Source organism: Pelophylax lessonae, assembly GCF_965119305.1.
Source record: "Pelophylax lessonae genome assembly, chromosome: 7".
Taxonomy (NCBI): Eukaryota; Metazoa; Chordata; class Amphibia; order Anura; family Ranidae; genus Pelophylax; species Pelophylax lessonae.
The window spans coordinates 294,655,708-294,668,732 of NC_138774.1; the positions used below are offsets into that span (position 1 = coordinate 294,655,708).

Genomic DNA, 13,025 nt, shown 5'->3' on the forward strand with positions numbered 1-13,025 from the left:
ATGTACGTTCTCTGATGTACTAATGTATTTTATGCATTATATTGTAGAGTGAAATAATCAGAACGATTTAGCATGGGACAAAACAAAGCTTGAAAGGACTTACATGCACAGGGAGCAGCAGTTGCTATGCTCATCATCTATATTCTCTGTGTTGAGTGAGGTGGTCTCGCTGGCAGGAAGGCTGGCTACAAGAAGGGTAAGACAACAGCACCAATTATTATTACATACGTGGAATATTTACTACACATGGAAATATTCTGAAATATGAATAAATATCTCTTGTAAGAAAAAGAAACTTGGCAAATTCCTTGTGCATCCAAGAGACCTACCTGCCTTTGATGGTGTATTTGCATAGTGTGTTCCCTAAGCCATGGCCTAACCATTCCCTAAGAAGACAACTTGGCTGCTATGGACCCTGGAGCAGAAGAGGGCCCCATTAGAGAGATTGTTATATGAAGTTTCCAGAATAAAAGGGCTGAAATAAAACCTCAGGCCTTAATTGTATCTGTGTGTTTGGAGTCCCTATTTTTGGAACCAAAGCTCACTGCCTCTCCTGTCTCTACAACTGTCCCTCTTTTGAAGTCTCTACTTTGGAACCAAAGCTCTTTGTCCCTCGTTCCCCCACAACTTTAACTCTTTTAGAGTCCCTGCTTTGGAACCAAAGCAACCGGTATCTTGTTCCTTCACAACTATTCCTCTTTTGGAATCCCTATTTTGGAACTAAAACTTGCTGCCCCCCACAACTGTCCTTCTCTTGAAGTCTCTATTTTGGGACCAACGCACTCTGTACCCCCTTCTTCCATAACTGTCCCTCTTTTGGAGTCCCCTGCTTTGGAACCAAAGCCCTTTGTTTCTTGTTCCTCTACAACTATTCCTCTTTTGGAGTCCCTACATTGGAACCAAAGCCCTATGTCCCTCTTTCGTCCACATTTATTCCTCTCTAGGAGTCTCAATTTTAGAACCAAAGCATGGTGCCCCTTTTTCCTCCACAGCTGTACCTCTTTTGAAATCTCTGCTTTGCAACCAAAGAACTCTGCCCTCCCCTTCATCCATAACTGTCCCTTTTTTTGAGTCCCTACTTTGAACCAAAGCCCTCTGTATCTTGTTCTCTACAACGATTCCTCTCTTGGAGTCCCTATTTTGGAACTAAAACTTTCTGCCCCTCTTACCTCCACAACTGTCCTTCTTTTGAAGTCTCTACTTTGGAACCAAAGCCCTCTGTACCCCCTTTCTTCCATAATTGTCCCTTTTTTTGAGTCTCTGCTTTGGAACCAAAGTCCCTCCATGGATATTCTTCATTTGGAGTCCCTACTTTGGAAGCCCTCTGTCCTTGGTTCCTCCACATTTATTCCTCTCCTGGAGTCTCTATTTTAGAACCAAAGTTTGCGGTCTCGCTTTCCTCCACAATTGTAACTCTCTTTAAGGGGGTAATTCCCCCCAATGGCCACAAGTGTAAGGAGCATTCTTCCCACTGACCATCACACTAATGTATAATGCGTTGTAGATATAGTCAATTTTTACAGGGGTTCCCTGATAGTGGAATAATTTTTTAAGGATTCCTCTGTGTTGAAAAGGTTGAGAAGGCTGTCCTAGAGCCCTCATTTTCAGGTTCCCTTTATGTTTGCTGTTCATTATAAAATCATGTCAACCCAAAGCTGTTATTTTAGTTTAAGGAAGCTTGATGAATAGTTGTATTAAATGCAGGCTTTCAAAGTCTTCTGGGGCTTCTGATTCACCCACTTGAACTCAAACCCACGGATGTGTTATAAAGCCAAGCAGAGGTGTCACATCCACCATTTTCCACCATTAAACATATTAGTCCAAGCTCTATCTCCTCTGGTTACTTTCATAATAATTTCCTTATTTTTTTTTTTCCCATGACTACACCTAAATCTAGAGCTATTTGGCAACACACCACATCACAGATTATGGTAGGGATCACAAACTACATAGGGAAGACTGTGGAATCCAATTGATAGACACCACACACTGGTCACAGGCCACAAATCACAGAGTACATAAGCCATAGAATTACTGTGGGTTTCTGAGGAATGGTTAGGATGCATTAACCACTGGAGTTTTCTTTTCCTCCTGCCAGTCAGGTCGGCCAACGTGACGCCTGTACATAAGAGACAGACAGACATTGCACGGGACAGACAAACAGACATTATACACAAGAAATACAAAGTGATGCTGAACGCAAGATGGTCTCATGATTGAGTGGACACAAGGTACAAGAACCGAGAAACCATTTGGAGACATCATACGGTTATACGATAGAGTGGACAAGGTGTACAAGAACCTAGAAACCATTTGGAGACATCATATGGTTATATGATTTAGTGGACACGGCGTACAAGAACCAAGAAACCATTTGGAGACATCATATGGTTTTATGATTGAGTGGACACGGTGTACAAGAACCGAAAAACCATTTGAAGACATCATATGGTTATATGATTTAGTGGACACGGTGTACAAGAACCAAGAAACCATTTGGAGACATCATATGGTTTTATGATTGAGTGGACATGGTGTACAAGAACCGAAAAACCATTTGGAGACATCATACGGTTATATGATTGAGTGGACACGGTGTACAAGAACCGGGGTAACCATTTGGAGACATCATACGGTTATATGATTGAGTGGACACGGTGTACAAGAACCTAGAAACCATTTGGAGACATCATATGGTTATATGATTGAGTGGACACGGTGTACAAGAACCTAGAAACCATTTGGAGACATCATACGGTTATATGATTGAGTGGACACTGTGTACAAGAACCAATAAACCATTTGGAGACACCATATGGTTAAATGATTGAGTGGACACGGTGTACAAGAACAAAGAAACCATTTGGAGACATCATACGGTTATATGATTGAGTGGACATGGTGTACAAGAACCAAGAAACCATTTGGAGACATCATACGGTTATATGATTGAGTGGACACTGTGTACAAGAACCAATAAACCATTTGGAGACACCATATGGTTAAATGATTGAGTGGAAACGGTGTACAAGAACCTAGAAACCATTTGGAGACATCATATGGTTTTATGATTGAGTGGACAAGGTGTACAAGAACCGAGAAACCATTTGGAGACATCATACGGTTATATGATTGAGTGGACATGGTGTACAAGAACCAAGAAACCATTTGGAGACATCATACGGTTATATGATTGAGTGGACACGGTGTACAAGAACCTAGAAACCATTTGGAGACATCATACGGTTATATGATTGAGTGGACACGGTGTACAAGAACCTAGAAACCATTTAGAAACATCATATGGTTATATGATTGAGTGGACACGGTGTACAAGAACCAAGAAACCATGTGGAGACATCATACGGTTATATGATTGAGTGGACACGGTGTACAAGAACCTAGAAACCATTTGGAGACATCATACGGTTATATGATTGAGTGGACACAGTGTACAAGAACTGAGAAACCATTTGGAGAGACAGACAAGGAGACATAAAGAGATTCCTAATGTGGATTTCTTAAATAATAAAAGGCTTGTACTGATAAGTAAAGGGTCATTTACCAAAAATAAACCTTTAATGAGCAATCAGATTTATTATTTTGATGATCCAATACAAAGTTTATGACACCCCCAGATCGGTTTGCATATCGCAGTGCGAACTGTCAATTCGGACAGGAATCGGATCGCATAGGTGTTTGATTCTGGTGCAGTCTGGCTCGGCTGCGTGGGAGCGCTCCTGGGGGTGCGCGCCTGCCCCCATTAGGCAGCGGGGAAGCGGATCCATGGAGCCGGTGGCCATGATTGCCGACAGGCACCCACGATCGCTCCCCATGGAGAGAGAACAACAGTCTGCTGCTGTAAACACAGCAGACCGTTGTTCTCTCTGGAATTAACACAAAGAGCCTGTGTTCCTCCTATTTAGGATCACAGGTCTCTGTGTTGATTCCACAAGTCCCTCCCTGTTGCCCGATGAGGAGTTTATGTATAAAACTCCATCAGTAATTGTAAATATTAATGTAAATAAATGTACACATTTTTGATTGCAAACTCATACTTGGAATATATGGTAGATGTGTAATTTGTGTAAGCCACGGACCGGCTTTAGTAATCAATGAATCCCATTCAACAAGTCTGTTTGAAGGACGAGCTGTCTGTTAGCCGGGAGGTAGCCTGCTGATATGCCAAATAGTATCGCTCTGTAATTAAATTCCTGGGAGCCAGACTTCCTGGGGCCAAGGCAACTGGGTGAATAGATCATGTCACGTCCGCCCTTATTTCAGTCTCCATATCAAAGAACTCTCATTAAGATATGCAATGAAGATGGACTCTATGTTGAGGGTTGGACAATGTGCACCGGAGATGAACCTTGCATATCTTAAATTTCAAAGTAAATCAACAGGTATGAGTAAATTCTCCCTCCAACAGAGAGGAGGGGTTAGCAAGGGGCTGAATTATTCTAAGCTAGGGGAGGAGGAAGTTGTCCAATCCTGAACGAGATAAGCCCAGAGGGAGGAACAGGGCGGGATAGCTGACCCAATCAGAATAGCCCTATACAAGTCTATGAGATAGAGGTGTATATTATTCCAAGGTGAGCAGAGAGGAGGTGGGAACCATGGACCTGAGAAGGGGACCCCATATCATCTTAACCACTGGTAAATATTAGGGCACCTCCTGGTACTTAAATGTATACATGTGTGTTGTCTGTCTTGTGGTGCATATCATAATAATTTGAATCCTATGCGCTATATATATGTGTTCTGTTAAACTTTGAATAGTTTCCATTTTGTTGTATGTACTATAGATAGATTGTTGTAAATTAATTTTGGGCTTTCAGGCTATATACCAATAAAATAATTGCCGTTTTGAAGCTTTCACTCATAGTCAAAGAACTCTCATTTAACCCGAATATTGTATGAGGTAAATTAAATCTCATATCTTCCGGGTAACACTCCCCCATACAGTTAGAAAAACACCCCCTAGGCTCACACTTAAACCTTTGATCGCCCCTGGGTTAACCCCTTCCCTGCCAGTAGTACAGTGACAGTGCATATTTTTAGCACTGATTACTGTAGTAATGTCACTGGTCCCCCCCAAAAGTGTCAAAAATGTCAGTTAGGGGTCCGATCTGTCCGCCGCAATGTCGCAGTCCCGCTAAAAATCGCAGATCACCACCATTACTAGTAAAAAAAATAAAAATGACATAAATCTTTCCCCTAGTTTGTAGACGCGATAACTTTAACACAAACCAATCAAAATACGCTTATTGGGATTTTTTGTTTACCAAAAATATGTGATCTTTGTCTATAGATTTTTAGCAGGCACACACTGTACTGAATAAACAATTGTCGTTCGTACGACAAAAGTTTTCGTGTTTGTCCTTTCAGATTTTGTTGAATGAAATGTCATGAATGGCTATCGAAAGCTATGCACTAGCGATCAGTTTATCGTGCGATCAATTCGAAAGCAATTTTTTTCGTACGATTGTGTGATCAAATGTACGAGGCATTAGGGTCCGATTTGTCTGCTGCAATGTCGCAATAAATCGCTGATCGCCGTCATTACTAGTAAAAAGAATAAATAAATAAATATAAATTCCATAAATATATCCCCTAGTTTGGAGATGTGATAACTTTTGCGCAAACCAATCAATATACACTTATTGGGATTTTTTTTAACCCAAAAAATGTAGCAGAATACATATTGGCCAAAATAATGAAGAAATTCGATTTTTTACATTCTTTTTATTGGATAGGTTTTATAGCAGAATGTAAAAAATATTGTTTTTTGTGTTAAAATTGTCGCTCTTTTTTTGTTTATAGTGCAAAAAAATAAAAATTGCACAGGTGATCAAATACCACCAAAAGAAATCTCTATTTGTGGGGAAAAAAAGGACAGCGTCGCACGACCGCGCAATTGTCCGTTAAATTAACGCAGTGCCGAATCGCAAAAAATGACCTGGTCATAAGGAGCGGGTAAATCTTCCAGGGCTAAAGTGGTTAAAAAATGTTAGAACTCCCAGTACATAGAGACTGCATGCACAGGCCGCTGGAGGAGCTAACAGGGCTGGAGGAGATGTGGAGGAGCTAACAGGGCTGGAGGAGATGTAGAGGCGCTCACAGGGCTGGAGGAGATTTAGAGGCGTTCCCAGGGCTGGAGGAGATGCAGAGGCGCTCACAGGGCTGGAGGAGATGTAGAGGCGCTCACAGGGCTGGAGGAGGGAGATGTAGAGGCGCTCAAAGGGCTGGAGGAGGGAGATGTAGAGGCGCTCACAGGGCTGGAGGAGATGTAGAGGCGCTCACAGGGCTGGAGGAGATGTAGAGGCGCTCACAGGGCTGGAGGAGATGTAGAGGCACTCACAGGGCTGGAGGAGATGCAGAGGCGCTCACAGGGCTGGAGGAGAGGTAGAGGCATTCACAGGGCTGGAGGAGATGTAGAGGCCCTCACAGGGCTGGAGGAGATGTAGAGGCACTCACAGGGCTGGAGGAGATGCAGAGGCGCTCACAGGGCTGGAGGAGATGTAGAGGCACTCACAGGGCTGGAGGAGATATAGAGGCGCTCACAGGGCTGGAGGAGAGGTAGAGGCATTCACAGGGCTGGAGGAGATGTAGAGGCCCTCACAGGGCTGGAGGAGATGTAGAGGCACTCACAGGGCTGGAGGAGATGTAGGGGCGCTCACAGGGCTGGAGGAGATGTAGAGGCACTCACAGGGTTAGAGGCGATGTAGAGGTGCTCACAGGGCTGGAGGAAATGTAGAGGCACTCACAGGGCTGGGGGAGACGTAGAGGTGCTCACAGGGCTGGAGGAGCTGTAGAGGCGCTCACAGGGCTGGAGGAGATGTAGAGGCGCTCCCAGGGCTGGAGGAGATTTAGAGGCACTCACAGGGCTGGAGGAGATGTAGAGGCGCTCACAGGGCTGGAGGAGATGTAGAGGCACTCACAGGGCTGGAGGAGATTTAGAGGCGCTCACAGGGCTGGAGGAGATGTAGAGGCACTCCCAGGGCTGGAGGAGGGAGATGTAGAGGCGCTCACAGGGCTGGAGGAGATGTAGAGGCGCTCACAGGGCTGGAGGAGGGAGATGTAGAGGCGCTCACAGGGCTGGAGGAGATGTAGAGGCGCTCACAGGGCTGGAGGAGGGAGATGTAGAGGCGCTCACAGGGCTGGAGGAGATGTAGAGGCGCTCACAGGGCTGGAGGAGATGTAGAGGCACTCCCGGGGCTGGAGGAGCTGTAGAGGCACTCTCGGGGCTGGAGGAGCTGTAGAGGCACTCATAGGGCTGGAGGAGATGTAGAGGCACTCACAGGGCTGGAGGAGATGTAGAGGCACTCACAGGGCTGGAGGAGGGAGATGTAGAGGCGCTTACAGGGCTGGAGGAGATGTAGAGGCGCTCACAGGGCTGAAGGAGATGTAGAGGCGCTCACAGGGCTGGAGGAGATGTAGAGGCACTCACAGGGCTGGAGGAGATGTAGAGGCGCTCACAGGGCTGGAGGAGAGGTAGAGGCACTCACAGGGCTGGAGGAGATGAAGAGGCACTCACAGGGCTTGAGGAGAGGTAGAGGCACTCACAGGGCTGGAGGAGATGTAGAGGTGCTCACAGGGCTGGAGGAGATGTAGTGGCACTCACAGGGCTTGAGGAGATGTAGAGGCACTCACAGGACTGGAGGAGATGTAGAGGCACTCACAGGGCTGGAGGAGATGTAGAGGTGCTCACAGTGCTGGAGGAGATGTAGTGGCACTCCCAGGGCTGGAGGAGAGGTAGAGGCACTCACAGGACTGGAGGAGATGTAGAGGCACTCACAGGACTGGAGGAGATGTAGAGGCGCTCACAGGGCTGGAGGAGATGTAGAGGCGCTCCCAGGGCGTAGAGGCGCTCACAGGGCTGGAGGAGATGTAGAGGCGCTCACAGGGCTGGAGGAGATGTTGAGGCGCTCACAGGGCTGGAGGAGATGTTGAGGCACTCACAGGGCTGGAGGAGATGTAGAGGTGCTCACAGGGTTAGAGGAGATGTAGAGGCACTCCCGGGGCTGGAGGAGCTGTAGAGGCACTCATAGGGCTGGAGGAGATGTAGAGGCACTCACAGGGCTGGAGGAGATGTAGAGGCACTCACAGGGCTGGAGGAGATGTAGAGGCACTCACAGGGCTGGAGGAGGGAGATGTAGAGGCACTTACAGGGCTGGAGGAGATGTAGAGGTGCTCACAGGGCTGGAGGAGATGTAGAGGTGCTCACAGGGCTGGAGGAGATGTAGAGGCACTCACAGGGCTGGAGGAGATGTAGAGGCGCTCACAGGGCTGGAGGAGATGTAGAGGCGCTCACAGGGCTGGAGGAGATGTAGAGGCGCTCACAGGGCTTGAGGAGAGGTAGAGGCACTCACAGGGCTGGAGGAGATATAGAGGCGCTCACAGGGCTGGAGGAGATATAGAGGCGCTCACAGGGCTGGAGGAGATATAGAGGCGCTCACAGGGCTGGAGGAGAGGTAGAGGCACTCACAGGGCTGGAGGAGATGTAGAGGCGCTCACAAGGCTGGAGGAGATGTAGAGGCGCTCACAGGGTTAGAGAAGATATAGAGGCGCTCACAGGGCTGGAGGAGATGTAGAGGCGCTCACAGGGCTTGAGGAGAGGTAGAGGCACTCACAGGGCTGGAGGAGATATAGAGGCGCTCACAGGGCTGGAGGAGATATAGAGGCGCTCACAGGGCTGGAGGAGAGGTAGAGGCACTCACAGGGCTGGAGGAGATGTAGAGGCGCTCACAAGGCTGGAGGAGATGTAGAGGCGCTCACAGGGTTAGAGGAGATATAGAGGCGCTCACAGGGCTGGGGGAGATGTAGAGGCGCTCACAGGGCTGGGGGAGATGTAGAGGCGCTCACAGGGCTGGAGGAGATGTAGAGTTGCTCACAGGGCTGGAGGAGATGTAGAGGCGATCACAGGGCTGGAGGAGATGTAGAGGCGATCACAGGGCTGGAGGAGATATAGAGGCGCTCACAGGGCTGGAGGAGAGGTAGAGGCGCTCACAGGGCTGGAGGAGATGTAGAGGCGCTCACAGGGCTGAGGAGATGTAGAGGCACTCACAGGGCTGGAGGAGATGTAGAGGCGCTCACAGGGCTGGAGGAGATGTAGAGGCGCTCACAGGGCTGGAGGATAGGTAGAGGCGCTCACAGGGCTGGGGGAGATGTAGGGGCGCTCACAGGGCTGGAGGAGATGTAGGGGCGCTCACAGGGCTGGAGGAGACGTAGAGGCGCTCACAGGGTTAGAGGAGATGTAGAGGCGCTCACAGGGCAGAAGGAGATGTAGAGGCGCTCCCAGGGCTGGGGGAGATGTAGAGGCGATCGGCCCCCAAGCTGACATCACTTCACCCACAGGGTCGCAGAACTTCTCCTCCAGCCCTGTGAGCACCACCAGTGGCCCTGATTTGCCATCATCGACAGACCGGGACACCTATATAGATTATTTTACGTGTGGCCAGATATTTACTGTGAGTTCTATAATTTTTTAAACTGCCCACTAGATGGCAATTTTCCCTTTTTATACACACACACACACACACACACAAAGGAGCGGCGCGGGAAATCACATTTGATTCGGACAGGACGCGATTTGCGACAATCTTTTTTGTATTGCCGCAAGTTGCACCGCAATGGATCGGTACTTGGTATCGGCGAGTACTTGACCGAAAGCATTGGTACTCATACTTTCCTTCTGAGATGCACGCTGTGGCTTGGCGCCATCTTGGGCAGTTCGTCTGCCTTTTAGACATAAGGCAGCAGGGATGGAGGACTCACCGAGGGAACCGGAGGCGCAGGGGACCTCGGAGCTGCTATAGCAGGTGAGATATCCACCAGATCAGGTGTCCTTCAGGATGAACGAGCAGGATAATCAGCAGAGCGAGAGCTGCACACGTCCGGCTACATCAGCTGCTCGGCCACGCCCCCGGTACTCATACTTACCGATAAAAAAAAAAATGGTATCGGTGCAACCCTAATGTGAACCCATCAGAGCCCCCTGATATCAGAAACCCTATCAAAGCCTCCCCTTACATCAGAGTCTACCTTACATGAGAGTCCCCATCAAAATCCACCCTACATGAGAATCTCCATCACAATCCCCCCCTACATTAAAGTCCTCTTGTACATTAGAGGGCTGATTTGGCCCATAGGTTGCAGTTTGGAGACCCCTGGTTTAGTAGATACGTAATTAGCGTAGTAGCATTGCTCCAATTTCATAGGCGTGCGCAGGGGGTGTGCCAGGTCTGCCTGGGCACACCCTAATCACTAGGCCCCTGTGTTTCAGAATAAAAAGTGGGGAAATTGGCTGGTAAATAGGTAATTTACTGGCCCCTTCCTTTTCTTAAAAGAGAGGTATAAGGTTAGGCTATTTTCCCCAGTTATGCTTACCTAGGTGGATGCAGCAATGGTCGAATACTGCATCTGTCCCCCGGCGCTTCGAACACCACCGATCGCTCGGTTCTGACAGTTCCCTGAGCAGAGAGCTGCAGACTGTCAGTCACCGACTCTCTGCTCTACCCCCTCCTCGCTCATTGGAGCGCTGGGTTGTGGGCGGGGAGCGGCTGCCTCAGGTTCTCAGCGGCTCGCTGAGAGGCTCAGCCGGGTGTCGGTCCAGGCACCTGGGGGATCTCGACTCCGTGGTCCCGATGACCCGTTGCATAGACTGACATTCGCAGGACTTCAGCTCACACTCTGAAAACGGGTCACAGGAGTGCACTTCTGTGATCCATAGGAGACGTACAGTCAAGCAAGCCTTATATATAGCCGCAGTATATGTACGGTGGGCGGGGCTGAAGTGGTTAACCACTTTAAGACCGGAAGATTTTCCGCCTTAATGACCAGGCCCTATTTTGCGATTTGGCACTGCGTTACTTTAACGTCAATAAAAATAAATTTGACGTCCTTTTTTTCCCACAAACAGAGCTTTCTTTTGGTGGTATTTGATCACCTGTGCGATTTTTATTTTTTGCGCTATAAACAAAAAAAGAGCGAAATATTGAAAAAAAAAAAACAATATTTTTCACTTTCTGCTCTATAACATTCACAATAAAAAAAAATTTAAAAATCTAATTTTTTTCATCCTTTTAATCAAATTTGTCTTCTGCTACATATTTTTGGTAAAAAAAAAAAAAAAAAATCACAATAAGCATATCTTGATTGGTTTGCGCAAAAGTTATTGCGTTTACTAACTAAGGGAAATATTTAGGTCATTTTTATTTTTTACTAGTAATGGCGGCGATCTGCGATTTTTAGCTTTCTTTTGGCGATATTTGATTTTTATTTTTTTGCGCTATGATGTCCTTTTTTTCCCCACAAACAGAGCTTTCTTTTGGTGGTATTTGATCACCTCCGAGATTTTTATTTTTTGCGCTATAAACAAAAAAAGAGCGAAATTTTGAAAAAAAAAAAAAAACTATATTTTTCACATTCTGATATATAAAACATTCCCAAAAAAAAAAATTTAAAAATCAAAAATTTTCAACATTTTAGGCCAATTTGTTTTCTGCTACATATTTTTGAAAGAATGGTCTTTAACCACTTGCCGACCGCCGCACGACTATCTACGTCGGCAGTCAGCCCCTCACAGGCAAACTAACGTAGGGCTACATTGCTTGCTTGTGAGGGTCTAGGGAGCGAGCGTGCGCCGCCGGAGGCGCGCTCCCGCTCCCGCGTGCTCACGGACCCCCCCGCGTGTGTGACCAGCGGACCCGATGTCCGCCGGCCACTCGGCGATCGGCGGGGGAGAGGGAGAATGTCAGGCAGCTTGTGTAAACAAGCGACCTGTCATTCTCCTCGCTGTAAAGACACTGATCACATGGATCTACTATGTAGATCCGTTGATCAGTGTCCTTACAGCTCAAGCCACAGCCAATCACAGTAGAAAGCACGCCCCTAGGGACACACACAGCCCCTCCCTCCCAAATAAAGTTAACCCCTTCACTACCAGTGTATTTTTACAGTAACAGTGCATATATATAGCACTGATTACTGTAGAAATGTCACTGGTAACCCCAAAAGTGTCAAAAATGTCAGTCAAGGGTCCGATCTGTCCGCCGCAATGTCGCAGTACCGCAAAAAAAATCGCAGATCGCCGCCATTACGCGTTAAAAAAAAAAACAACAAAAATGACAAAAATCTTTCCCTTTGTTAGTAAACGCGATAACTTTTGCGCAAACCAATCAAAATACGCTTTTTGCGATTTTTTTTTACCAAACATAGGTAGGATAAAACAAATTGGCCGAAAATGTTAAAAAATTTTGATTTTTACATTTTTTTTGGGGGGAATTTCATATAAAAAAATGTGAAAAATATTGCTATTTTTGCAAAATTGACGCTCTTTTTTTGTTTATAGCGCGTGATCAAAAAATCGCACAGGTGATCAAATACCACCAAAAGAAAGCTCTGTTTGTGGGAAAAAAAGGACGCCAAATTCGTTTAGGTACAGCGTCGCACGGCCGCGCAATTGTCCGTTAAAGTCACGCAGTGCCGAATCGCAAAATACCCCCTGGTCGGAATGGGGGTAAAATCTTCCGGGGCTTAAGTGGTTAAAAGGCCCCATACAGCGCTTGCTAATTAAATGATATCAGAGGATCTATAAATAACCGTTCCCTATATTAATTAAACCTGTACTTATAAAGTGCTCATGTGACTCACTACATACCACATAAATAATAAAAATCGCAATAAGTAGTATATAAAAGTATATATAATAAAAGGTATAAAAAGTGACAATAGATCATAATCTGATGTGCATAAGTGACTGTGACTAGAAATAAATATCAATCAACAATATTCCTTGAAAAAGATATAAAATGTATAAAAAAAAAAATAGTATAAAATGTATATTTTTGTTAAAAAAAAATCGCAATAAGCGTATTTTAATTCGTTTGCGCAAAAGTTATTGCGTCTACTAACTACGGGAAAGATTTATGTCATTTTTATTGTTTTTTTTTTTTTACTAGTAATGGCGGCGATCTACGATTTTTAGCGGGACTGCGACATTGCGGCGGACAGATCGGACCCCT

General features: G+C 46.4%; 1 protein-coding gene across 1 annotated transcript in view; it reads right to left on the bottom strand.

The window, feature by feature from the left end:
• Positions 1-13,025, bottom strand: part of CACNA1F (calcium voltage-gated channel subunit alpha1 F) — a 223,628-nt gene that overhangs the window by 145,329 nt on the left and 65,274 nt on the right. Inside the window, exons 11-12 of the mRNA XM_082263594.1 lie at positions 2,036-2,119; positions 104-185 (exon numbers count right to left, since the gene is read on the bottom strand). Coding sequence (XP_082119720.1) covers positions 104-185; positions 2,036-2,119 — 166 coding nt within the window. The remainder of the gene's footprint in view (positions 1-103; positions 186-2,035; positions 2,120-13,025) is intronic.